At 37.2% G+C, this 27,415-nt stretch overlaps 1 protein-coding gene across 1 annotated transcript in view; it reads left to right on the top strand.

Annotated features, from left to right (window-relative positions):
- The window catches only part of EYA4 (EYA transcriptional coactivator and phosphatase 4), a 145,371-nt gene extending 118,975 nt beyond the window's left edge, over positions 1-26,396 (top strand). Inside the window, exons 11-19 of the mRNA XM_039381776.1 lie at positions 1,787-1,923; positions 3,476-3,559; positions 12,015-12,104; positions 18,421-18,479; positions 18,587-18,747; positions 20,851-20,965; positions 22,731-22,852; positions 23,625-23,725; positions 25,469-26,396. Of these exons, the coding sequence (XP_039237710.1) occupies positions 1,787-1,923; positions 3,476-3,559; positions 12,015-12,104; positions 18,421-18,479; positions 18,587-18,747; positions 20,851-20,965; positions 22,731-22,852; positions 23,625-23,725; positions 25,469-25,549 (950 nt within the window). The 3' untranslated portion in view covers positions 25,550-26,396. The remainder of the gene's footprint in view (positions 1-1,786; positions 1,924-3,475; positions 3,560-12,014; positions 12,105-18,420; positions 18,480-18,586; positions 18,748-20,850; positions 20,966-22,730; positions 22,853-23,624; positions 23,726-25,468) is intronic.
- The last annotated feature ends 1,019 nt before the right edge of the window (positions 26,397-27,415 follow it).

Raw genomic sequence — 27,415 nt, 5'->3', positions numbered from 1 at the left:
TATGTTTTGCCGTTCTTCTTATGGGGAAAGAACTAAGATAACGTGATCTTATTGATTGCTTTACTGCCTGCAGTGTCCTTACTGACATCAACATCATACTAGGAATAGAAATGATTACTCAACAAGAATTCTCTCCCTTCATTCTGTAGGAACAAGAGAAACCACAATGAGAACATTTTTCGTTGGGTATTATTATTGCTGCTTAATTTTCCTGTCATTTTTTGGCAAATAAGAATTTTAACTGACAGAGAAACTACTATAGAACGGATATAATCCTTATCCAATTCAGGACAGAGCTATCTAAAATGGTATCTGGAATAAATTCTCAAATTGCAATTTTGAAAAATCTCTTCTTAGCTGCTGTCTGAAAGTTTTGCTCTGTTTTTTCTGCAAGCAGAGAAGCACTTTCTGTGGAAGCAAGAGAGGCAAATCTGATTTCCTCCTATTTCATGGAGGATTCATCACCTTCCACATGTATACAGGGCTGTGGATTCTGGGCCATGAAAATAAGTCTTTATACTTCATTTAAATCAATCAGTCAAATAAACAAGTGTACCCCAGAGAACTTAGATGTGTCCTTCTTCAGGTAAATGTCCTAACCAGTAGGCTCAGGAACTAAGTTTCTTCTTATTCTCCCTTTCCTTGAATCTGTAATACTTTCATCACAATGTCTGGAGCTCTAGAGCTGCCATTCAGGAATGTAACATCATGGGCTTAAATCTTTTTCTTCCAAAAAATACACCAGTATGTTTCCAGTCAAGATGTAAATCTTCCAGTATATTTATTTTTAGTATCTTTTGTATGTGGTTGACTGCAAGGTGTACACAAATGATGGAAGAGATTAAGAATTCAACTGTTGTGTTACATTATGTTACTGCAGACTCAACTGAGACCTTCAGTCTCCTTTTTCTTTTTAGAGCCTGCTAGATCATAATTGGTTTCTTTTTTTTTTTGTTGTGGAGAAGCAAAGAGTCAATGACTTGAGGAAGATCACAGAAACATTCAGTTGTTCATGTTGGAAGGGACCTCAGTGAGTCTTTTGGTCCTATCTGCTCATGGATGAGCCAGCTTAGGTCATGTTGCTCAGAGCTGTGTCCAGTGGAGTTTTGAGTATCTCCAGGGATGGAGAATGCACAGCCTCTCTGGCTGGGAACCCATCCCAGGTCCTGACACTCTCACAGTGAAGAAATTTTTCCTAATATCTAATAGGAATAACCCTTGCTGTGATTTCTGTCTGTGTGTCTTGTCCTTTCCCTGCATACCTCTAAGGAAAAAAGAGGTGAATTCTGCTAGAGAGTAGTGACATGGGAGGAGGAGATGAAGCAGGAAGCTGCCTGGCTGTTCTGGGGCATGGACGAGTGTCAGAGGGTGTTCTGGTAAAAGTAATGCAGGACTTGGAAATAAGTCTAGCTGAACTTCAAACATGGGAAATGAACTACCTAAGTAAAAGGCACTTCATGTTCTGAGAAGCCATTACGGTGACTTCTAAAATACATCATCCTTGATGTTATTTTACCTAGGCTTATGCATATTTGTGTATGTATCTGCAGATGCATATGTGTCATTTTAATCTTATTCTGCTAGGGTTTAGAATGTTTCATTGGTAAAGTCAAAAGAGTATGTGGCATCTGCTGATTCCATCTACATAAGACACTCATTTTTTACAGCTTTTTTTACATGTATCTTGTCACTGACTTTGCATACAGACATGTCCAACTTTGAGAAAAGAAAAAAAAATTATTTAAAAATCCAGTACTAATTTTTACATGAATGGTTGACTTCACAGGGGAGTTTGACACAGTGCAGAGCCCCTCCACGCCAATTAAAGATCTCGATGAGAGAACGTGTAGGAGTTCTGGGTCGAAGTCTAGGGGTAGAGGACGGAAGAATAATCCATCACCCCCTCCGGACAGTGACTTGGAGGTATGCCTCTGGTAATTGATGAATGTTGATGTGGAGATTTCTTCTGTGAAGAGTAAATTCTGAAAACTGCATCTGTAGAAATAGCTTAAAGCATTTTAGAAAACGTCATGGACTCAGTCTCACTAACTGAATGCAACAGAGATTAGTAGCTGCTTTAACGTACATGTACAATGAGACTTTATTGTTCTGCATCACAAAGTTAGGCAGAAAGGTAAATGTGTTTCAGCCTTGGTCTTTTTAGCTCTCAGATTGCATGTCTTGCAGTTCCTCATGCAATAGAAGCACAAATCTGTACTCAAAATTGTGACATTTTCTTTTAGTTTTTTGAGTAGGAAATCTCAAATATATCATTCAGCTTAATTGCATATATTTATGGACACCATGTAAATATGCAGGATCATCCGGGTGTAGCCTTTTAAGTACTTAGGCACCAGTTTGTCCTTGTGCTTGTAAGTAATGTCAGCGGATTTCAATGAGGCAGCTTCTATCAGTAGATAGTACAGTGCAAGATCAGTGTTTAGCAATGAAATGCCTAATATACGGGAGGATGATTTCAAGCACAGGGGATGTCTTAGCAACAGAGTAATTATAGTCCTATTACTCCTGTGTTAGCAGTGCACTGCCTTACAGTGACAGGAGGAAGTGAAGTGCCTGTGTGTGTAATACTCCAGCTCTGGCATCAGAGATGTGCTGCCTGCCAGTGCAGTGTGTCCCCCACTGCCACCAGAGCAGCACTGGGAGCCAGCAGCCCTGGCCAGTCCCACTGCTCTGCCTTCACTGACCAGCGCTGGGTATAGAAGAAGACAGAATCAGAGCTGGGACTTGGCTGGCTAAACAGCCCCTCCTGGGGTAGCAGGGTGGGCTTCAGGGCTAGGCACTGAATGTAAATGCCATTGCTTTTGTACAGAAACTTATATATTTTTTGCTTTTTAAAGGATTTAACTTTTCCAATGAAGAGACTAACTTCTTACATTTCAGGCTTCTTTTGTTTTGTTTTGTTTGTTTTGTTGTTTTGTTTGTTTGGGGGGTTGTTCATATGTTTATTTGTTGTTTTTTATTTACCAATGAAAATGAAAACTAGTGAAATTGAATTAATGAAATGGAGTTACTATGATCTGTTATATTCTATAATATTATTTAAATTCTGCATTATATGTGGCACTTTTACCCAAGACCTTATTTTAGTTCTACAGTCGAAATAAAGAAGAATCTTGAATCAATAAGACTCACAGAGAAGTATCTGAAAGTACTGTTTATCCTTAACAATTACGTTTGACTCCACATCATGTTTCTGAAATCTGTGTTATAGAGCTTTTGTGAAAAGCTTTTTTGAGGACAAATAAGAAATGGTTGAAGAGAAAAAAAGTTACTCTCCTTTTGAGTTTTTACCATGCATGATACACTGTTACTGCTGATTGTCAGAGAAAACCTGCTCTGTTAAATGGTTGATGAAACTTTAGGACTCCGCTGACTTTTAGCCCCCCCTGGGTGGGATGGTGGTGGAACTTGGATGTTATTTGTTTGATAATATGTTCCCCAATTCTCTTTTCAGCGTGTATTTGTTTGGGATTTGGATGAAACAATCATAGTTTTTCATTCACTGCTTACAGGATCCTATGCACAAAAGTATGGCAAGGTATGTGAGCTATGAATTCTGTGTCAATTCACTTTATCAGAGCTATCTGGTTTGCATATATATATATATATATATATATATATGTTTTTCACCTCCCACATTTATTATGGCTTGGTCATAGTTGGAGGGAAGGTGTACAGGAAACCCCATTTTCAGAGGGTTAATGTGAAGAAGTCAAGGACAGAAATGAGACACAGACCCTAAGCACAATATATAAAGGCTGAAGCAGAAGCTGAAGAGTTTATAGAGGAACAAGGGTGAGGTTTCTGACATTGGAAGAGACATTGCAGGGAGATAATAGATGAAGTGCACAAATGGAAGTAACTGAGAGTATCTGGAAATGTAGAGGAAGAAATAAGAAACTGGAGTGGTGGATGAATTTATGGGAAATTGATGAATCAGGGTAAGTAAGAGTCTGATCTATTTCAGTGCCAGCTGCAGATGTTATTCTTTGACTCCCCACCTCTTCTGTGAAATCTTTGGTTCCCTTGGCTGGCTCTGGGGTGAGTAATGCTGGGGAGTGAAACTGTCTCTTAAGTAGTTTTAAGCATCATCTCCCCTCCCATGAGTCGAAAAGGAGTTCAAGTCACAGAGCAGTGAGCCTGAGAGTAGGAAGAAGAGTGAGGGAGGCAAAGAGAGGCAGTGGCAGCCTGCAAGAACAGAAGCTCCCTTGCTGAGTCAGCAGTGAGCCCCACTGTACTGGTGATGGGAGCCCAGGGAATGGTTACTCCGGCAAAGGAGAAGGAGCTGGTGCATAGCAACAGGAGCAGACTGGTGGGAGTAGAGCTAAAGGCCTGAATAAAACGAAAAAAATTAAAGCAAATATGTGGAAGGAAGAAAATGGACAAGGGGAATGTTGGGATGTACATACATCGTTTTCTGTGTGTTGTGCCATTCCAGTGAAATGAATGCAAAGGTATTACTTTTTAAGAACATAACAGTAGAACATAACATAACCATGTTCATACTCTGTCAGATAAAGGGTTTGTTTAGCATCTTTTCAGCCTCTTTATTCTGGCCAGAATCAGATGCTTGAGAAAAACATGTAAGAAATAGTATATTACAGAAATGCTTTTCACACCTACCTCTCCAACCAGTGGGTTAGAGATGTCCAAAGCCAAAACCTGTGGATTATAACCATGGATGGACCAGTCTTCCATGTGTGCAGCCTTTTTTGGTTATTAAAAATAAATAGGAAAAATCAGAGGCCAAGTGAAAAATCTGAATTTCTGGAATTCTAAGATAAGGATAGTTATTCATGTATTTTTAAAAAAATCAGCTTTGCTTGCTTTGCAGCTTCACAGTGCCAAATCTGTGCACATTTCAGTACTCTGTCAAGAAATCCTCTTCTACTGTTTTTCAAATATTGTAACAACAGTGACTTTGTCAGAACCATTTCCAACGAATAGTTTTCAAAACAAGAGACAAACCTAGCTGAACGTGAACATTTCTATGACTTTGAGAGTAGCCTATAGTCTGCGATAGGACTTTTTGAATTGCTCCAGTGATGCAGTCATTCCTTTCATTCTGTTTTGATTGTGCCCTTAAGATGTTTCCTGAATCAACTTTAATGCAGAGTTTTTGAAATCAGAGCACATTTTCCGGCTCACAAAACATCTATGGATAAGTTTGAAAACTGTCTTGGAAACTGCAACAGAAATGTAATTCCTCTTCATTTCCCACTTGGTTAGGAGTAAGGATATTTGAAAACATCCCAGTACCGTTGTTCTTAAGAACACATGTGCTGCTAAAACTGACTCTTCATACAGAGACTTTAGAACAGTAATGGCATATTAATGGCCCGTAGTACTAACAGTAGGTAAAGTCAGCTTCTACAAACCAAGGGTAACTGAGATCAACATCAGTAAATAAATGTCATGGACAACTACGAAGCAAAAGGCAGGGAATTCCTAAGTAAAATATTTTTTTCTTTTTCTTTTCTTTTTTGGTAGTGATAGGTGGCATCCACACAATGAAGGAAAGGTGCTCATTTCCAGGCACTGTAGACTTTTTCTTTCCTGCAGTGACTGCCTTTGCCATATTTACATACAATTTGTTTGGAATGTAATGAGTAATTACCAGTGAAACTCAAATATATATATTGTTAACTGCAAGGTGGCTAGAACAGTAGGAAAGGGAATGCAGGGAGAGCTTATCATGAGCAGGCTTTAGTTTTTGCATGTCACTGAAGTGCTGACTAAACTTAAGGTGGGATGTGTCTGAGCCTAATTGCCTAAGAGGTTAGAAATGGGAGAAGAGAAAGATACCACAGATGGACTTGACTCAGTCTCTGATGCATGATGCATTGTTAACAAATGTAGTCCTTATCTTTTCTGCATATGATTTCCATCTTTACACAAGGTCTTAATACAGATTGAAGATTGGATTGTTATGAGAATGGGGTTGCTATGAGAGTAAATAGTCCAGGAACTGTGAGGTTGTCAGCAGAAGCTGTGTGAGCACATAGGTCTTTCAAAAGTCTTGAGAGAGCTCTTTATCCTGGAAAGGTGGTATAAAATCATTACTTAACAATGAAAAAAGAAATAGTGGTGATACTAAATTATTTAATTGGGATGATTTGCTATCTGATTTTAAAAAATAAAGGCATCTAATGTCACACAGATGCTCAGCCGTGCATACTGTGTTCTTCCACATGTATTTTATGAGCTCATTTTGTATAACATAACTGAGTTACTCCCAAAAAAAGAAACCCCACCAAAAAAAACCCTCACAGGAAAAGCAGAATTTTCCCTATCTCCCATATTTAAATTTTCTACATGAGAATATCATGTCTTGTTAATCTGAACATTGCTTTAAGGGAAGGCATCTCATACCATTTCTACCAAGTGTGCTCACTTCATACTTGCAGGGAGTGAGTGAGATGAGATGCAAGGAGCGAGTGTAGAGCTAGTGCGAATATACTGACAGGCAAGGATATTCACCCACAGTTCTTTCCCATCTACTCCTTGACATGCAAACTTTCATTCCTCGTTTTCACCAGCTCCTTTCCCGGTTTCTTTCAGTAACCAGGTGAAAAGAAAAACTCAGAAATTAGTCTTTTAATCTCTCTGTTCTGCTTCAATTCAGCTGCGCAGGTATGCAGTGAGGGGAGGTGCAGCATATTATGGCGAAGGGCTCTGTGTGTGAGTGTAGAAGCACTTGAGAGCTGCAGTTGTACCTGGAGATAAACACTTTCTCTTTAAAAATATTTCTACAGTTTAACAAGTGGTTGGAGTAGAAAAGAAAAAGAAAAGACAAACCAACATTCCCATAGGCAGTGGGGGCTTTCATTGGCAGAGAATATTTGGGAAGGCCTGGATCCGGTAGGCAAGTTTCAGATTGTATATTTGTCAAGAGAACAACAAATTTCTAACTTATACCTGAGGGTTTATGAAGTTGAGAATGGACACTCTCCTTGGTATATACTTGTTCAGCACTTTGCATGGTGTGATAGTTATTTGACTTCAGGATTTTCTAGAGCTGTTATAATAACCGTGTTAAAAGCAAAATTAAAATTTGCTCAAAGATTTAAGTTGTTGGATTCAGCTGTAAGCATCTCATTTAAAACACGGGGCAAACTGCTTCTCTTGGCACCAGTAGAGTATAGCTTCAAAGCAACTGAACTGGAAGAGACTTGGCCAGAGGTTGGTCAATGTGTCTCTTTTAATTTTAAATATAAAACTTACCCAGAGGATATTCCGTGCCTTGATGTTTTCTACCTGTGAGTATTTCTCTGGGACTTTTGGTGTAGTGGTTATTTTATTGGACTGGTCAAAGCTAACATAAAAAGGGAATAAAAACTATGCTACAGCTGTGTTAGGTTTCAGGGAAACCATGCTGCCTCCCAGCAGTAAGAGTACCTCTTGCTGTTTAGCTCATTGCTCATCTGCTTTGTTCTTCATAAAACTAGTACGTTTCTATTTTAAATTACTTACTGCAGGAGCTGTAGTATTGCAATATATCCAATATTGCAAACATTGGCATTGGAGCTGTTATATTGTGACTTGTGTGGACAATGATGGTTTTTGCAGCTGAACACCAGTTGGCAGATATCTTTTTCTACAATGCTGAGCTCTTAAGTGAGCATTGGTTGATGTGACAGGACATGTGTTAGGAGATATCATCTCTTTAAAGTTTACGAGGTACATTCTTATTCCCTGTGAACAGTGAATATTCTTTGTTCTATTGCACTCCAGTTATTCTTGCTGGTTGAAGACTGATTAAGCTGGAGTTTTGTCTACATCCCAGCATTTATGTTGCATTCATTACTCCCAGGTTGACCCAGAGGGTAAGGATGCCAAGATAAATGATGTGACTCAAGGTGCAACTAGTTAAAAAAAAAGAAAAAAATTCCTTTGTGAGCTTAGAAGGGAGAGAATGTGATTTCCAAGTGCAAAAATCAAAATAAATCCACACTTGATGATCATATTTTGCCATTTTTGATAACATTGCGAATTACAGAAAGCTGTCAGGGAGGCCTTGTATACTTCTCTGAAAGGGCTCAGAAGCTTTTTACTGCTCCACTCTCTGCTTGTCCAGTTATTAAGCAGAAAAACTTTGTCGCCATTAACACCCATGATGACATTCCCAAATTCACTCATAAATATTCTCTTGTTCGCCTGTATTAATAGTGTACCTCTCATCACCTCCAGTTGTCCTCTCCATTCACTCCCTCCTTGTCTGAGAGCTCTGAGTTCATTTTCATACCACCTTATAGAGAGCATGGAACAGAAACTCTCTATGGAGTTATGTGAGTTTTCCTTCATCAGCCACCACATATGATTATTAAGAAGAGATATATTCTCTTCCTCCGTTACCACCCATATGAATCTCTCCTGGGACAAATGTCCCCTATGAGAGAGTTAGAGCTGAAATTAAATCTAAGATTCCTACATAACATAGGGAAGTGTCCCTAAGCTAAAAATATTGGTATTTAAATAAAGCATTTCCACTTTTCCCAGAGGCCAGTTTTGTTCTGAGTTTGTTCAGGACAGCCACCCAATTGAAAACCACTTCCTACAATACTATTCATATATTTTGCTTGTTTTCATGCTTATTTTTAAGGCTTTATGCATCCAAATTGCTCACACAAGAAATCTACCTGACGGTAATCTCTTTGTTTTCTGAGGTGTTCTGAAAGTCAGTTTGGTGTTTGTATTTTTTTTCCAAGAAATGAAATGATTTTGAACATCTTCTGCTGAAACCTGATTTCCAAGACAGTATTAAAAAGATTTCTTCTAGTAATGGACACTGAGCTTTTGGGGCTTTATTCCAGTCACTTTCCTCTTGGTCAAAACACACATATAAATATTGGTCCTCCTAGAATATTTTTATCTAGTCTCCCAGGAGGCATTCCAGTGGATGGACCAGTCTAGTACAGAAATCCACAGGCAGACAGTCTGGCTCCAGAGTAGTGCCTTCATCTGAATGTAACTAAAGTAATTTGTATTTTGGTATACAGAGCTGCTTTAGCTGGTCTTGATTTTTCTGCACACTAATGATATCTGGCTAACATCATGCCTCTGAGGGCCAAAGAGTTGTTCTTTATTCTACAAATTATCTGAGGAAAACTTCCAGATTTGTTTGAGGGTTTTTTTTAAATCATTGTTTCCTCTTTTGTGTGTGCTTGTGCAGAGTAGCTGAAAATACTATTTTGGCAGAAGTTCAGTCTGCCTCTTATTAAGTTTTCCAATTTGCTGTGCTAAAATCTGTATCAGCTGCAAGTTTCTTGCTTTCTGTTCAACACTCAGTCCTTTGTGCCACTTGAATCAATCTGTAACTTCTGCTTCAAGTTGAAAGACTAAAATGATGATTGTGATGTTCCTCCACGTTGTGCAAACAGTATAAAACCACAAGACCATGACAAATCTTCTTTTTTTGGCTATTTTATATGTGAAGAAAATAACTTAACATGGCAAGAGCTGGAACATGATGTGTAATTCCTGTTAAACAGTTGCAGTGCAAGTTTTGGTCAATTTATTAAGGGAAAAATTGTTCATGCCTTGAGAATTCAATTCCAGTGACTCTCCTCAGCAGAAGTTGTTATAGGGAGATCCCATATCAATGTTGTGCTAAGCTGAAATGAATTTTTTTTGCTTTATTTTAGTTTTTATGTAGTACCTCTCAATATCCTTCTCATACTTTTGTCAAAACAGGAACATAGGAAATATAATATTAATAGTAATAAAGTCAGGCAGAGTTGGTTACAAAACTACTATTAATAAGAAAATCATAAAAGCTTTGTCATATTTAATGTCTTTAAACTATAATAGGCAAGGCAGGAAATTGTCATACATAGGTGGCATTATAATGGAATACATTATAGCAAATTTCCACATTCGAGTCTGCTTCTACTCAGAAAGGGGTAAAAACAGGATGAGAATCAAAAGTGAGATTACAGCTTTGGACGCACTCCAGTGAGTAACTTACATAAATAATAATGAATTACCACCTGTTCATAAAGTTATGCACATGCCTTAGTGTTTGTAGGATTGAGGCAAAGAAGCATATTGCAAATACTCTCTACTGTATTTTATCTAGAAAGAAAAATCCATAATTAACTGTGCACAGAAAAAGAAAAATGCAAACACATGTTTATATGTGATGACATTTTGATAAAAACATCATGGCTTGATGAGGAATCTCATGAGTCCAGGGTAGTTTGATTATTTGTGTTTTAAGTACCTAACATGAGTTTTACAAATCTGTTAATGTGTGTTCCTTGATCATCCTTTTGGAAAACTGACCTTTGCACTTGCTGCTGCCTTTAGCCATGTGACTTTCAAATCCAGTAAATATGACTGCAGAAGACAGAGGGGATGAAGTTCTGTTACTGGGCACTGCATTTGGTTTTTACTTCTGAAAGGTAGTCTAGACCAGTTCGAGGGTCAACATAAAAATATTTCCTTTCGCTGAAAGTATTGGATCTAACTTTGAATCATAACAATTTCTTGAATACTGTTCTCCCCTTCAGGTATGACTTTTTCATGAGCAAGAGTCAAAATATGTCTGTGTTTTAGATTTTACCATTAGTTATTAAATGCTTGAGTGCAGAAGCCATCTTTTATTCTGTCATTGTGAAGCCCTGGAGTAGTGGGTGTCTGATCTTGGTTGGGAAGCCTTTGATCCAAATACTAACAAATGATCAGCTGAGGTTTTGTGTGATTTTGTTGCTACATGCTGGTAAACTTTTAGACTTTAAATCTCAAGGTATTTAAGAAGGGATTTCTGAAAATTTGATAGTGTCAATCAAAGTTTAAATTATGGAATATAGTCTTTTTTTTTCATATTTTAATGTGAAGAGGATCACATGTATTTTGAAAGTCCATTGCAGTACATTAAGCATTAAAAAGTTAACTTAACCCCACAAGCTCAGGCAGATAATTAAGACAGTAATCAAACTAATTACCAGATGTCAGCAAAGCACCAGGAACTATTATTCTAAAACAAATGTAAGGTAATGCAAATTTGCTTTACTATTTCCTAGCAAACTTAGAAAAGTTAAATTAATTACCTTACATTTGCTAAACACTTAATGCTCTCAGATAGCATTATTGCAAATCGGTAGATTTGTGATATCTTGCTGAGATAGAGCAGTTTGATAGTGTGAAAGTCAACATACAAACAAATGGGACATTTTGAATGAATCTCATCCAGGGACAAGAATCTAGTATTTCTACAGAAATGAAGGGGAGATCTGTAGCAAACAAACAAACTTACAAACTTACAACATTTCCCATTCCTGTGGGCCAGCTAAAGAATCATGCCATAGATTGTAGGCACTTTGTTGAATGAATAGCTGCAGTAAAATCATAAAGGAAAGACCAGAAATTCATCATTGAGTGCCTTCATGGAAGAAGGGGAAATACAGAGACAGAGAAGGATCAAGTGCAAGGTTTGAAGCTACATACTGGAGTGGAAGAAAGTGTGAGAAAGAAGCAATGTAGACCTAAGCATAGCCAAGGCTGTGATGATTTATCCAAAGTGAAACTGAATTTGGGGAAATGGACATAGGTTCAGACTACCTTTTGTATTTTTATAAAGCAGAGACATTAGAAATGGAAAAGGCCACTTAAGTCACACCTTCCTATCACAGTATTTTTCCTACATACCTCTTTAGTGAAAAGTTCCTTCCCTGTTTCCAACCTTCTTTATGCTTGTTTATCTGTATGTTTATGGCCACCAGGTTTTTTCCTGTCAGTTCAGCCAGGTTGTAAATTCCTCAACTTTCAAAAAGCTTGATTTTTCAACATCCACAGCTCCTCAGATTTTCTCGCACAGGTTTAGCAGTCTCTTCTTACAGTATCATATTAAAGTAGCTTAATACTGAAAGGATTTCAGAGAAATTTCTTACTGTGTTAATTTTTCAAAACACTTTGAATACAGCAATTTTTAAAGTAGTTCTGACATAACTTACAAGTGTGTAAGTAGTTAACCTTGCTTTCTGTTTTTTAAGGATCCACCAATGGCAGTGACGCTTGGACTGAGAATGGAAGAAATGATTTTTAATCTTGCTGACACACATTTATTTTTTAATGATTTAGAGGTAAGATCAAAGGAACGTAAACACCATTGCTCCTGTTTTGTTAACATGGTGGATTTGCTGTGCATTAGTGTTTACTGTGTGTGACATTTACTGCCTCTGTAGTCTTTAGGTTTGTCCTACTCTAATCAGAGAGAGGTTAGCCAGGTGGCACTGACTTCCTGTGGCACCAGAGTCCTTCCATGAAACTCAATGAGAGAGACAATCTGCATACTACCCATTCCTTTCTATGTCCTATAGCCATCTTTTCAGTTTCCATGGACTTAGAGCTGTCTGCTGTCATATCCAGGAGGGGAACATATGTGCCTCACGTTCTTCTCTTGAAATTCTTTATATTCACTTTCAGTGGGTGCCATCATCCGATCACAAGAGTCTGTGTTCTTCTCTTGACATACCTGAGTAGCCTTTTAGCCACAGGCCCCCATTTATTGTTCAAATGGAGAAGATTCTTCATTTACCTCAAAGACTGTAGCATCAGAGAGCTGGGACTATAATGTATTCATCAGTGATGTCTTTTCCCAAGGTAACCAGGCAACCACATGTGTTGTCACAGTATACCCAGGGTGTACAGTTTGGCAACTGGTCAGAAAAGACCTCTCCCTAGGGAGTGCCTGCTGTGGACAGATTACCTATCAGAAGCACATGGATGGACTACTGCAGGGACAGTGGTCTGGGAAGCACGCTCATCAGCTGGGCTTCACAGGTTTTTTATTTCACTCTGGGAGTCTGGATCTGTTAGCATGGAAAATGATAGTCTTATAACCATGTGCATCAAGAGACAGGGTGGAAAAACAGTTTTCAAATTAAACTATGGGCTTTTCAGACCTTCCCCTGGTCTAAAACAGTTGTATTCTTATTCAGAGGGGATCCCAGATTTCCCCCATGGACAGATATTTGCTACTAATGGCAGCTGGAAGACTTGAGGTTTTCTTCAGAATCCCAGAGGAAGGTGAGAGAATAGAAAAAATAAGAATAAGTGAGATTTTTCCATCCCCTGGGATGTTGATTTTTTTAGTGTGTCTTTTGTTCCTTCTACAACTGTAGGCAGTAAGAAAAGCAGAAGGTACCAGTGTGTGGTTGCCTTTGCTACCCCTTGTAGACCTCATCTATTCCTAGATCTTTTTAAGTCAAGAAGCTAGAATCTACTTCACCCCACACCTGAACTGCGCTTCCTCCTTCCAGCAGCAGAAACCTAAGAAATAAAGCCCTGGACATGCCTTTCCCAGTGTTTTATTGCAGTCCTAGTGAGTCATCACTTGACAGTGCAAGCACATTTGGTGGATGTTCTTCTTCTGGTGCCCTGTACCAGGGAGAGACACCAAATAAATTTTCCAAAGCATTTCTTCAGTTTCTCTTTAGCAGACCTTTGCCCCTGTGCGTTCAGATTTCATGCAACACGAATGAATTTTAAGCAATTTGGTAGAATATACCCAGAGTTCTTCAATCTTGTGCTGAGTTCAAGTGGAAGAGTTCAGCAAAAATGGAGCTTTGCCCTCCTTCCATCCCTCTTTATTCTTGCCTATGGTTATTGAAGCCTTCTACCTTTCTCTCATTTTTTATTTTCTTTACAAATCACAGGTTCAGCTGTCATAGGTGGATCATCACATTTTGGATAGTCTTTGTCAGGAGGTTTTAATATCCTGTCCAAAAACTCATGCACCAACTCATTCCAGAGCTTGAACAGTATCCAAATAGTTTCCAGTTTTAGATAAATCAAAAAGTACTACTTGGGGACTATCTTGGAGTGTCTTTTGTTTGATCTGTTTAATCAATCAGTTTGATTTGATTAAAAACAGTTTCTATATGCAATCAATAATCACAGCTGCTATAAGAAATGAAGCATTTTATAGCCCAGAATTAATCTTTGTTTCAAAACCAACTCTCTTATAAAATTACCAAAATATACCTCTCTTATAAAATTTCAAAGTTCATGTACTGAGATGAGTAGTATGCATACAATCTGGCATGTATGCAGAAGTGAGAAGACTAGCAATTTTCTATCTTCTTACCAAATAAAAAAATGTGGCAAAGTATGTAGAGGCATCCTTTAATAAACTGATGAATAAATCTGTCTTTTTAAATATGTTTGCAGAGCACATGGCCATTACTGAATATTCTAGTGAATCTGCATGATAAACGTATAATGAATTCTGAGAATTCCCCAGTTCTGACTTGGGGTCTCTCTCTCATCTCTCCTCCTCTCTCCATCTGTCTTTATCTTCCTCTCTCCATCCTCACAAGGAGAGCAGAGCTAAATGCTGAGCTGCTGATCAAGCATGGCCATCAAGACATGAGACCTTCAGTTCTTACTGGAAGAAGTGAGATAGGCCTTTTTTTACTAGGCTGATTACTTATCCTTTCATCATCTCACTTTTTTAATGGTGAACCCTCATGTCCCCTACCTTCTGTCTTGCTTCCATCTTCATCCCATGATAAACCTCAAGGCACTGGACATGACAACTCTAATGTACTACTGAACCTCTATTGCTGTAATATTGACTTCAGCCACAACGTCCTCTACGCTCTCTTTTTTCCCCTGTCTTTCTTGGTTACATACCAGGGTCTAGTAATAATAACCAAGTTATTGAATTTATCACAGAAATAAAGTTTTCCTTCCTTTATGCAAATCTGTCTCACTACAGTGGCTGCTGATGCAGAAATTCTGATCTGCCGAGACATTCCCTGCTGACCCAGTAACCCATGTTCTAATCAGCCAAGCTGCACTTCTATTTCAGGCTAGACTGTTCTCCAGCTATTGCATTCTCAGTGTATAAATTTTAGTTAGCTTGAGAAGTATCACCTGGGAGGGCAGTTGGTGTTTTGCCATAAAAATAGGAGTCTGGTGCTCTAAAAGGTTCGTGTGCCTAAACAACGCTTAGAGATGGGAATCAGTTTTGTTATTATATCCAACTAAGGAATTCTCTTGTCAACCAGGTAAAGAATAAGATTTTCTCCCTATTCCAGTATTAATTTTAAGACAGCTTTTAGAAATGTTGGTAATGCATTTTATGCATACAAAACCCCTCAATTTCTATAAATTACAAGTAGGCACTCAAATGTGAGTCTTCCAATTCGATTATCCCCCTCCACTCTCAGGACAATGAAGAAAAAAGAGTATTTGTTTCCAACAAACTGAATTATATTTCCATTTTTATGATAATCCTACCATATTTTAAGGGAGATTTTTTCTTTTCTTTTTCTTCATTAGAAATAGAAATGAGAAATAAAAAATAGAATTTAAGTAAGTCTCAGAATTTGGGAGGCAGGTCAAACTAGTTTTAACAGAGACTGAAGCATATACATTGAAAGGAGTTTTCTGTCTAGCCTAAGAAAGCATAGTGCTGAATATCCTCTCATTAATAACAGTTTTGTGTTCAGTGTCGTAAGTCAGTGTTTTTACTAGATATTGACATTACTGTCCATTTCAGGAGGATAATTTTTATGGATGATTTGTTGATTCTGTATTCTCAATTTTTCAGGCTCTAAAAATCACTGGAAAGAATTGACTGCACTCAGATATAATTTAAGTTAGTATTGCTTCAAGCAAAAGCTAGATATTGTACCTAGATTCCTTTCCTATAGTCACAGTAATAGGAAATATATTTTTATGTTTTTTAAATTTTGACCTTGCACTGACAATGAGCCACTGTGACTTGAGCTTAACCAGTACTGCAGCTGATGTGAAAAGTATTTTACTTTAACATTTACAGTGTCAGAGAGCTTGCTTTCTTTCCTTCCTCCCCATAACTGTTTGGTGTTGTTTAAAAGCAAACTCAGATGTTGTGTTGTGCTACCAGTTTCCTGTTTCTTTTGAGAAAAAGTAGATAACTATCTCAAATCTGCTCAACCCATCTGCTTTTTCTTTTTTTTATGGCAAGTTTTTTTGACTCCATATAAGTGAACTTGTAAAAGGTAAACAGGTCAAGTAGTAAGTAAACAAGAAAACAAAGTAAACAAAAGCAAGAAGTTGTGAGCACAGGAGTTATTTGCTGCTCAGCAAATGTAAGTTGCCAGTATGCTGAGAGAAGATGATGAGGGGGAAAAAGGAGTAAGCTGGAGAGTGCTGTTGGGATTGATCTCCTGTATACTTAACGACGTTCTTCAAGGGACAAGTAATCAGAAAACTGCATGGTACCCTCCTATTCCTGGAGTCAATCACAGAATCACAATGAACAAACTGTGAGACAACAAAAAAAATAAAGTAAACAGCTGAGACTTTGCCACCCACTGATATTTAATTTAATAATGAAATTTTCAGCAGAACAGTTATCTGAAATTTTCAAGGCTGGAACAATGTAGCTGAAAGGATTGACAAAATCCAAACTGACTTATCCATCAAGGCTTTTGTGTGCCCTTCATTTAATTAGTACACCTTCAAATCCACAGAAATTATTTTTAAACTTTTAAACTTACACTTTCACCAGTTCCAGGGAAACCTGTGAAGGTGATTAGGAAGCTAGATACTGCAAAATAAAGAGTGGGGCTTTTTGTCTTGATTTTTGAGTTCCTGTGCTACACGTGGTGAAGCATAGTTGCATTTTTTTTTCTGGAGTGTAAATAATAAATAAGGATAAAGAAATCAATCTTTAATTTCAGCTGCCCCTTCCCCTTTACTTTCTCTTTTCATCTACTATTTACATCCCAGAACAACTTCTTTAAAATATTCTACAGCTCAAGATAATCTCCTCAAACAGAACCAAAAAAATTTTATTTCTCCAGTGGGGACAAGAATGCTTCACTTCTGTTCCTTGAACACATCTCTGTCATACCTGTCTTAATGGACTCAGCCAGATGAGCAGAGTTTGGTAACTCATTTTTTTAGCTTTGACTCAATATTTTAAATTATGATTGCTTGTATGATGAAATGAAATTACGTATTTGAAAATGAAATCATATATATTTATTTTATATATTTTTTTTAGCAACTTACTTCAAGTGGGTAAAATCTGTTTTCGTTCATTGCAAAGCAGACAAAACAGATGAAATGTTAATTTCCCCAACTCACGCTCTAGAAACTTGTGGCATACACATTTGGAAATAACTCCTCTGCTCAGACTTATCCTTTATCTGTACAACTTAGCACTCTTATGAGACAGAGATTGGAAACTTATAACTGTGTCTTCTTGCATGTCATAGAGAGCTTGAGTTAAGTGCTGCTTGTCAGCAACTTTATTTGACATAGATGACCCAGACAACTCTTTCTTTGAGGCACAGAGCTGTGCATTTTGAAAGCTCAACCTCATTTTGCCTAAGTAAGGAGAGTAAATTATTGGAAAGTATTAATTGGGGAGTAATTTTTAAATACGTCCTTGAACTTTTCCTTAAAACATCTTAGGACTATGTTAACAATAACTATTTTAAATATTAAAAAATTACATACAGCAAAGTAAAATCTCTGGACATTGAATTTCAGGTGCGTCTTTGGGTTAAGATGTTAGTTCAAACAACTGCTGAAAACAGTTAATATGATGCGTGATGGCTTGACTTATTTATTTATTGTGCTTCCCCCACATTTTCTTGCCTTTCTGCTATAACCACTGTTCAGATAAGGATATTTGATAGATGTTCAATTATAAAACCATCTTGGAGGGGAGTTCAGTTTTCTAGTGTACCTCAGTTCCCTCATGTTGCTTCCATCCTTTCCAAAACCCGGAAATAATGAAGTTCTTCAGGATTGATGATTATCTGTGATTTCCCAGCAAAAGGCACTTGCATAAATTAATAGAAGAACCTGATACATGTCCAAACTACTTAACATAAGTCATATGCCTTTTGAGGTTCTTCATCATTAGCTTCTAGGGAGTGGGAAAATATGATTTAGGTGATTTTTAAGTATTGGTATACTAAGGAGACTATAAATGAGACTTGCAATTGTTGGGGTTTTACAATTAAAATAATCTAAAATTACACCAGAATTGCATATTGCTTTTCTAAAGGCCCGTTTTAACTAGTAATTTACACTATGTAGGAGTTGAAGGTTTTATTATTTTAAAGACAATGATGGTGATAGGAAGCTGTGAGTGTACCCACTCTGCCATCTTCTGGTGTAGTTGGTGCACTGCACCGGTCCTTTCTTCAGCATCTGTACTAAGCCTGTGGTGAGCATAGGAATCATAGAATCATTAGGGTTGGAAAAGACTTCTAATGTCATCTAGTCCAACCGGCCCACCGTTAACCTAGCCCACCATGTTCAGCACTAAACCATATCCTCAAGTGCCACATCCACATGCCTTTTGAAGACTTCCCGGAATGGTGATTACACTCTTTTATGAGATAACTTATCTTATAATCTTTGGGTTTGTTTGTTTGTTTTCAACAGGAGTGTGATCAAGTTCATATAGATGATGTTTCTTCTGATGATAACGGACAAGACCTAAGGTAAGATACAGCATTTGTTTATTTTTTTTTATTTTCAAAGATTAAATAATTTGAGCATTTACAGGAATACATTGTATTTATTTTTACTGTATTTTGGGTGTTTGCAGTACCTACAGTTTTGCAACTGATGGCTTCCATGCAGCTGCAAGTAGTGCAAACCTTTGTCTGCCAACAGGTGTAAGAGGAGGGGTTGACTGGATGAGGAAGCTGGCTTTCCGTTACAGAAGAGTAAAAGAGTTGTATAATACTTACAAGAACAACATAGGAGGTGAGTTTAATTGTCAAAATGAACTTAGACTGCTGATCAGTCTAAACTGCGTGGTGATGAACTCCTACCAAGTGAATGTGCCTGGGAAGCCACTGAGGGAATGGAAAGTGATGTGACTGGACCATGGGCTGTTGAAAGCTACTGACTGGAGCAGTAAAGCCAGTGTTGTGCTGTTGTGCAGGAGAAAGAGTTGGAAAAATCAAGTAGGCTTTCATTTGGTTCCAAAAGAGCCCATCTTCCTGCTTTAGACCCAGGTATTCTTACTGTACTGATTGGTTGAACCACTTATTCTGTCTCAAATATGCTGCCTCTAGGAAAGATGTTGTATAGTTTCCACGGCACAAATTGTTTGTGGATGGCCATTTCCATCCTACATTTTCATGATCTAGTTGGTAACAACACACAGTCTCCTGAACTCTGCTGGGTACCTGCTAGTCTGTTTTCACCAGTGGATTCAAGAAAATTTTAGCACTGCCATGCCAATAGCCCCTTTTGTTGACTCTGTAGCTTACACAGTTGTGTTCTCAATAAGTCTAAGTCTCATTTGGGCCAAGAGCTTTCCTGTTACTGTTTTACTTCATGGACTTGCTCATGTCCTCACCAGCAGATGTGCAGGTAATTGAGCAGCAGAACCAAAAGAATCTGTTGTGGAGAGTCCTGTGACTTGCAGAGACAGCCAGCCCTCTTCTGAGGAGGTGAATATGTCAACTGATCCATTCAAAAAGAGACTGTGAGAACAGGGAATACTTAGAAGTCTTCAAGAATTGCCACAGTCGTGTATTTTCACTCTTAGTAGTTTAGAGTTTTTACATGCCAAAGGATGAAGCAATAGGACCAAAGGGTATAGTAGAGGTCTGACTTTCACTTGCCCTCCCTTGCCCTTTATTGGTGTCATGAATAGTTTTTGTATACTAATAATTCTTGAACCAGTATTAACCAAAAGTTTACTGGGTTTTCTTATATCTCTTAATGCATCTAAGATTCTAAAGCTGCTGCATTTCATAAAACCTTTTACACTGGTAAGAGCTCAAGTCCAAGAGCACAACATAAGGAATTGCACTAAGAGGAACAATCATTGCAAAGGCAGAATGCAGATACGTGATGCATTGTACCCCCAGAAATCCTGCTTCTGAAATATAATTCATCCTTAGTGGGCAAGTTTATTCATTCATCCTCTACTTCTTAGCCTTTTTAATAACCTACTTATCACGTATTTATCTGTTTATTTCAGAATAGTGGCTAGAAGGCAACAGAAGGCTAGACTAATCTATATATTTTTAGGTTGCTTCATTTCAGATTTTTGAAGACAGTCATCACCATTTCTTGGGAACATAGGGTTTTAGAAGAGGGATACTAAAGGGCATGAAGCCTGCTTCCTTGTTCTTCCAGGATGAAATCTAATTTTAAAATATCTTGGTTCCAAAGAATTCATGTCTCAATGTTCAATAGGCTGGGTATTTTTAAATATCTTACGATTTATACACAAAAAGAAATTTTGAGCTTTTAAAGACTGAGATCTGAGAACATAAGATGTGCAGCTGTTCCAGGGCTGTAAATGCTATAGAAGGAGCTATTATTACTAACTACAATAGGACATGAAGAGCAAGCCATCAGCAAACAAATGTATTTTCATATGTGTAACCTGCGGTTCACCTATATACAGAGTCATAAGCAGGGCAGTTTTAAACATATGCAGATACTGCAAAGGCCAGTTTATTCTTTTGTGACTGTCTCTGCCTGTGATCCTGATGACATGGATCTTCTTGTCACTGCCTCTGATAATTTGAGAGTAAGATACATGTGAGGAGTTGGTTTAAAAAATACTTATTTCTGAAAGGTATACTTTGAAATGCAGTAAAGCAGCCTGAATAGATGAAAAAATCCAACTAATTATTAGTATCTAAAATATTCTCTGACATTGCTTGATGCAGCGAAGTACAAATAAAACCAAAGATTTACTGATGGTTGAAGACAATAGATTTTTCTCTTTGATATTTGTTCAAGTTCTAGTGGAATTTAAAATATAAACAATTACCATAAACCCCAATACATTCCAGCTAATACAGAATTTAATTCTATTTTTCTTTCTCTTTTACATAAAAGGACTCCTGGGTCCCGCTAAAAGAGATGCATGGTTGCAATTAAGAGCAGAGATTGAAGCTTTGACAGACTCCTGGCTAACAAATGCACTTAAATCATTATCAATTATCAGCACAAGGTATGTATCTGAGTCTACTGTAAAAAAAGGTTCTAGTTTTGGATATGTAATGGCTATTTTTTTCATTTTAGCTTACAGTAAATGAGTGCCTTTAAAGAACAGATCTACTATGACTTTGGAATAGGACACGGGAAAAGTGGAAAGTGGTTTCATTTTAAGTGATTCCACCATTTACTAAAGATAGTATAAAATGTCTTCTAAAATATGTGTACATTGAAAATGTGTTGTAGAATTCTGAGGCAGCTTTTAATTTATTATCTTGTGGACAGCATTCTCTGAATTCCACGTATCTCTGCTCTGTCCTTCAATGTTTGTGCTTATTCACAGTGCTACCTAAATACTGTATAAATACCAGAACACAAGAACATTTTCCTTCTGTCCTTCCAAGCAAATCAGTATATATTAAGATATACCTTAAGTTGTCAGAAGAGCAAAAATCTCTTTTAACTGAGTTAAAAGTCTGGGTTCCTAGTAATGAGACATAAAATGTACTGTTCTTTGAAACAATGAAAGTATGAACACTGCTGCTGCTTAATCAGCCACGCAATATGTATCTTACCAGAAATCCTAAAAAATCCTGGGTTTAAACCATAGAAAAGAAAAACATTAAGTCATCTTGCCTTCTGAACATGTCTGGGAGAAGACTTAGCATCAAGTGGAAAGACAAACTTGGAAAGACATGAAAATCTTATTTTCAATGTAACAAGTTTTGCAATATGTTTATCTTTTAATAGTTATTAACTTAACAGTGTCCTAAACACATCAGGAGAAAAGTAAAAAAATTGTGATTGTATAAGCTGTGTTTAGCTCTGCATTCCTTTCCAAATTGTTAGTCTTCAAAAAGACTTTTGGTAATGAAGGCCAGTTGAGCATGGGTGGATGAGTCTGGAAAACTGTTATCAGTTACTCCTAATTGTTAAATAATAGTCTTTTGTCTTGTCTTCAGAGAACTGTACAACTATAAATCTTCAGAAGCTACCCATGAGTCAGCTAAACATTACTTACATTATTGACAGGAAATTGAGATACCTTAAGTCAGAAATAATAGCCTAAGGTCTTGCTTGGAATTTATGGAAATACCAGAAGGAAAAATCACAACTATTTGCTCTCAACTCCAACCACGCCATGGTCACGCTCATGTTCCAGCCTGTCAGTGCCTAAAGTAGCCTGGCTCTGAGTTTTCTGTTGTATAGCTGCTAGCACAACTTCTCCATTCAAGTTTCCATCCTTGCCATTTGATGCCAGCTTATTACCACGATTATCCTCCCTCTTAGAAATATTCCTACTCTTGAAACATGAAGGAAGTAATGTTATTATGGAGAAATGTGTACTGGCTGTTTATTTCCCTTAAAGAGTAACAAAAAATGTTTTTGTGTTCTCTTAACTCCTTTATATTGCTGATGGCTACTGCCAGTTTATTGCCAGCATGAAAATTGTGCTTTCGAAGCATTAAAATGCCTCTTTTTGGAGGTACTTGGTAGTCTTAAATGTCTGTGTTTTAGTGGACTCATATTCAAGGACTTGTTTTCTATAAACTACTGTGGAATACTTCCTACAAAAATCAGGCCCTGCATATTTTTTAAAGGATTTTTTCCAAAGTTTTATGTACATTTTTCTGTAAGTGATGGTGCTGAACAGCACTTTCCGTGTCAGTGAAAGTCAATGTTGAGGAAATCTGGATATGCTCTTCACAGCTAGTTCATTTCATCAGCATTTGGATACTGTTTCGAAACTATTTAAACTTAAACCGTTTCTCTCATTTTAGGAGTAATTGTGTAAACGTATTGGTAACAACGACCCAGCTTATCCCAGCACTTGCAAAAGTTCTACTATACAGTTTAGGAGGAGCTTTTCCTATTGAAAATATTTACAGTGCAACCAAAATAGGTAAGAAAATTATTCTTTCATTCATTCTCACTACACTGCATTACCAATATTTTTTTTCTGCCAGAAATGGATGGATTCCAAAACACTTCCTTGACACTTAGCAGTTTTAGTTATAAGATTTAGACATTGCATATATTCAGATATCTTTATGTCGAAGAATTCCAAAGTTGCCTTATTTTAAATGATGCCTGAAGGAATAAAGATACTGATTAAAAGACTCAGAAATTCCTCGGTATGGTGGAGAAAACAAAAACGTGCAGAAAACCATGAAGAAAAGTGTTCTGTGAATTCAAACCTGAGCAGAACTTTTGTTAAAATAACCTCTGCTCTGACATTCAGCTCTATGTAAGTAAGGCCACAGCTCCACAAACTTTTTCCCGAGTCATAATACGTCAGAGATGGTGATGAAAACTATTACTAACAGAAGCTGCATTGGTGGATGCCAAAAGAGCACTTCTCTATTGTATTCATAACTGTGTGCCTTTTTTGTGCTATGTTTGTAAATGTATGGTTTAATTCACTAACCTGTTAATTTTTGCAGAGTTGCTAATTCTTTTACCTTAGTGGCTTTCCTGTAATAATTAATAAATTTAGCTTTACCTGAAACAGCTTAGTGTCAATAAGGGAATTAATTACTTCTTACCCGATTTGGCTCTAAGACTGGGAACCTTTCAAAAGTAGTAGTAGCAATGTCTTACCACTCCAAAAATCCTTTGTAAGACTTCACTATAACTCACTTGATATTTTGAATAAATAGTGCCTTGTTTTTCAGGCAAAGAGAGCTGTTTTGAGCGTATAGTGTCCAGATTTGGCACTAACATAACTTATGTTGTGATTGGAGATGGCCGAGATGAGGAACATGCAGCTAATCAGGTAACTTCACTCTGAACTCTTATCTCATTTATCTTCCAGGAAAAGAAAGTTGCTTTGAACGAATAATGCAAAGGTTTGGCAGAAAAGTAGTATATGTTGTAATTGGGGATGGTGTAGAAGAAGAACAGGCAGCAAAAAAGGTAACCTGTCTTCTGAAATGTTGGTGTGATACGTAGCTACTAATGCAAGCCTTTCTGTTTGCATTTCTGTCAGTGTTGCACAAAATGACAAATAATTTCAGTCCACAGATGCAAGGCAGCAAGAGCATGATGAGATCAAAACTAGAGTAAACGAACCATTTGGATTCTAGCATTTGCTTCACTTGGCTTTGGAAAGAACAAAATTATTTTTAAAATAAATGAAGAAATATTGCAGCAAAAATGTCTGACTAGCTTCAAGCAAATCAAAAGATAAGCAGAAGAGATAGAAAGGGCTATAACACGATGGTGGGTGGTGTTTTTCTCTAAATATTGAAATCAGGGATGTTTCAAGAGAAGTATTACAGAGAATGTGGAAAAACATGTAAAGGACTGTGCAAATTTTTTGCTAACATAGATGAAGATCCATAATTTACTGGAGCAAATATGATAAACATATAATTTGCTTCAAGAGAGATGTATCTGCTGAAGGAAAAAGAACACAACATAGAGATTGTGTACCAAATCTATGGTTCTGAAAAAAAGAACTCTTTCCTTATAAATATTCAATTTTCTTATGATGATAATTCAAGTCCAATTTCAGCAGAAAAATTTTCAGTGTTCAGAAACAGATAAAATTCGTAATTTGTGCCATACTTTCTAGTATAACCCCTGGAAGTGTGCAGAAACTGTAATTTTTGCCTGACAGTGTCTGTACAGGACAAGTGATGTAAATATCCTTGAGCTAGGAGTAGCAAAATAAAGTACCCTCATAGTGTTGTAGTTGGAATGGAAAGAAAATGAAAATAACCAAAATGCTCATTCCAAATGGTTCCTTAATATAGGTACAGTATTGGTGATGGGTCTTTTATAATTTGTGCTAAATGATGGTGGTTTGATTCTGTTTTCTGGTTTGGCATGCTTTTTTTCTTATGTTGACTATATTGCATGGATAGGTGCAGAATTCAGAGAGAGGGATGAATATGGCACATTACAAATAGATCTGAACTCAACATGAAAGTATGGGGTTTTTTAATATGCTGATGAATTGTTGAAGGAGAATAGTGCATATACTTGAACCTCTCGGATCCTGATGCTTTCTCCAACACAAATTATCTTTTCTTAAACCACAAGTGTGTTGTTTTCATATCAAAAGAGATTTCTTTTTCCGCTAGATGGAGAAAAAATGTAATTCAACGCTGTTTCAAAGTGTTGAGTGAGAAGCTTTTTTTAATGGAAGTCTTATAGCCCTTTAAGTGATCATTCAGTATTTTGCAGTCAAATAAGTGGAGCAGAAAGGCATTTCCTATTAATGCTCCTTTGTATGGGTTTGCATGCTAACATTAAGCAAGTAGCTCTTAATAAGTAACAGGCTGTTTCCAAAGAAACTATTAAGAAAGACTATCTAATTATTTTAACTTCAGTTGAGCTATTAAGCTCAGATCTATTTTGGTCTGATTTTTGTCAGTACTTTAATACCAAAAATCAATCCAGAAACAGTGATGTAAAATACGTGGTGGTAATCTAACTAGCCTCGTGTGTCATATACCACCCTGTATCACGGTGTTCATCTTTCCTGACCTTTTCCCTCCTCTAACAAACACAGCACAACATGCCTTTCTGGAGGATATCCAGTCATTCGGACCTCTTGGCTCTCCATCAAGCACTGGAACTAGAGTATTTGTAACTGTGTTCTAAAGTTGGCGATCCTTTTTTTTATATATATATTTCAAGTACACTGAATTTTTATGTGTGATTCAATGCCTCTGGCTTTACACATATGAATTGTCTTAAGAAGGGAAGAAATATTTGGAATTAAAAATTCCAAATTGAAGAATTCAGATTGCTGAATGAAGTTAAAACATTAGTGCTACATAAGGAAGCTCTATGGTCTTATATATGCAACATTTTTAAATGAATTAAAACTGTGGAGGTTGCTGGTACACACCAAGTGAGCCCTGACAGGAGTGAACAAAGGACTCAAACTGGCAAAGCACCAAAATGCGTTTTCCAGCCAACAAGGTGGTGTTCAACAACATTCCTCAAAATGGGATATATTCTCAGCACTGAGGTTTGAACCAGACTTTAGCCTACCTAACCCAGAAAATCTGAATTGGAATGCACTCAGACTGTATAATGACAATCCTGTCTAGACCTGTAATTTGTGTAAATTATTGATGAAAATAATTTACTGTGACTTTGTTAGCAGCTGATTTTGGAAGTGGATGCAATTTTTCTTTCTTTTGGGGGTGCAGGGGAGGGAAAGGGTTATATAATATTGTCTCTTTTATAAGTTTGGCAAACAGAATGTCATAATGATGTGTTGTGCCTTAAAGAGAAGATTGTGTTCGTGTGTTATAATGTAATTTTGGTTAAAAACTCTGTAGATAAACAAAGAAAAACCTTCGTGGTAATTTTTGACATGACCAAATTTGAAATTCAAGGAAATCAAAGAGCAGAGCTGCACCAAAACATTTAAGTATTTGCTGCAGTAAGAAAAAAATAATAAAGGAAAGTTTGTGTTTTTATTTGGATTCTGAATAATTCCACTGATTGTTTGAGAAAAGTTAAGAGCACGTTGGGAAGTTAATACTGGGGACCGCTACGTTGAAAGGTTAAAAAAAGTGTTTAACACCTTCGGCATCATTTCTTGATTCTCCAACAAGAGAACTAAGAGCCATATTCATTAATTACCAAGTCCACTGAAAGCCATACAGTGAGTGCATCTGCTGTGTATAAAAGAACAAAGTTCCACCCAGCAGACAAAGTGTTCAGGTGGCATTACTGGAAGGTGAAAATGTGGAGTTAAGCCCAGATGGGGAATAAAACACAATTCCATTAGGAATGAAAAATTACTAAAGAAACTCAAGTCAGTCAGATGTGCAAACAATGCTCCATTTAGCATATTCAGGATCAACACAAGCTGCTGAAATTACTGGCATAATGACATTGGCCGTTTCAAGAGCATAGTCCACTTTGGTAAATAAAGTAGCATTTTGGTAGTTTTTCAATTGTGTTCCACATTTCCATGTATTTTGTTTTGGGTCAGCATGATTTTCCTCACCCATTTTTGATTGCACAAAATACTACACAGGGACAACCATAAATGTTTTTGAACCAGAAATTTCAATAGTATGTCAGGTATCTGAGGAGAGGATAAAGAGATGATTTTTATAAAGAAATATTGAGAAATATATCACCTTAACTTTCATAATTTCTATTAAAAGTTACGGTCCATACAGTGATGATTATCTTGCGAATTTGAACATGCTATTTTTCATCTTTGGAAAATGAGCAACATCCATATTGTACACGAGGTCCTTAGTGCTCTATGTGCAGCTTGAGCACTCTGAAACAACAGCAGGTGGTTCGTCTCTCATTGCAGAAAATGGAAACTACTTTTTTCAATTTTTAAGACTGTATATGGAGACATCTGAGGTTGTCTGTGCACTGAACTGCATGAAGAGGTGTATGCAAGAGAAGGTGTTAAATGCAAACTCTGGGATGCCTGCACAAGCACAGTAGTTGGCACTGAGGTGAAAATCTTCCCTCG

The sequence above is a fragment of the Pipra filicauda genome, unplaced genomic scaffold, assembly GCF_003945595.2.
Source record: "Pipra filicauda isolate LSUMZ 115617 unplaced genomic scaffold, ASM394559v2 scaffold23_size5868930_pilon, whole genome shotgun sequence".
Lineage (NCBI taxonomy): Eukaryota > Metazoa > Chordata > Aves > Passeriformes > Pipridae > Pipra > Pipra filicauda.
This window is presented reverse-complemented; position numbering and strand designations above follow the sequence as displayed.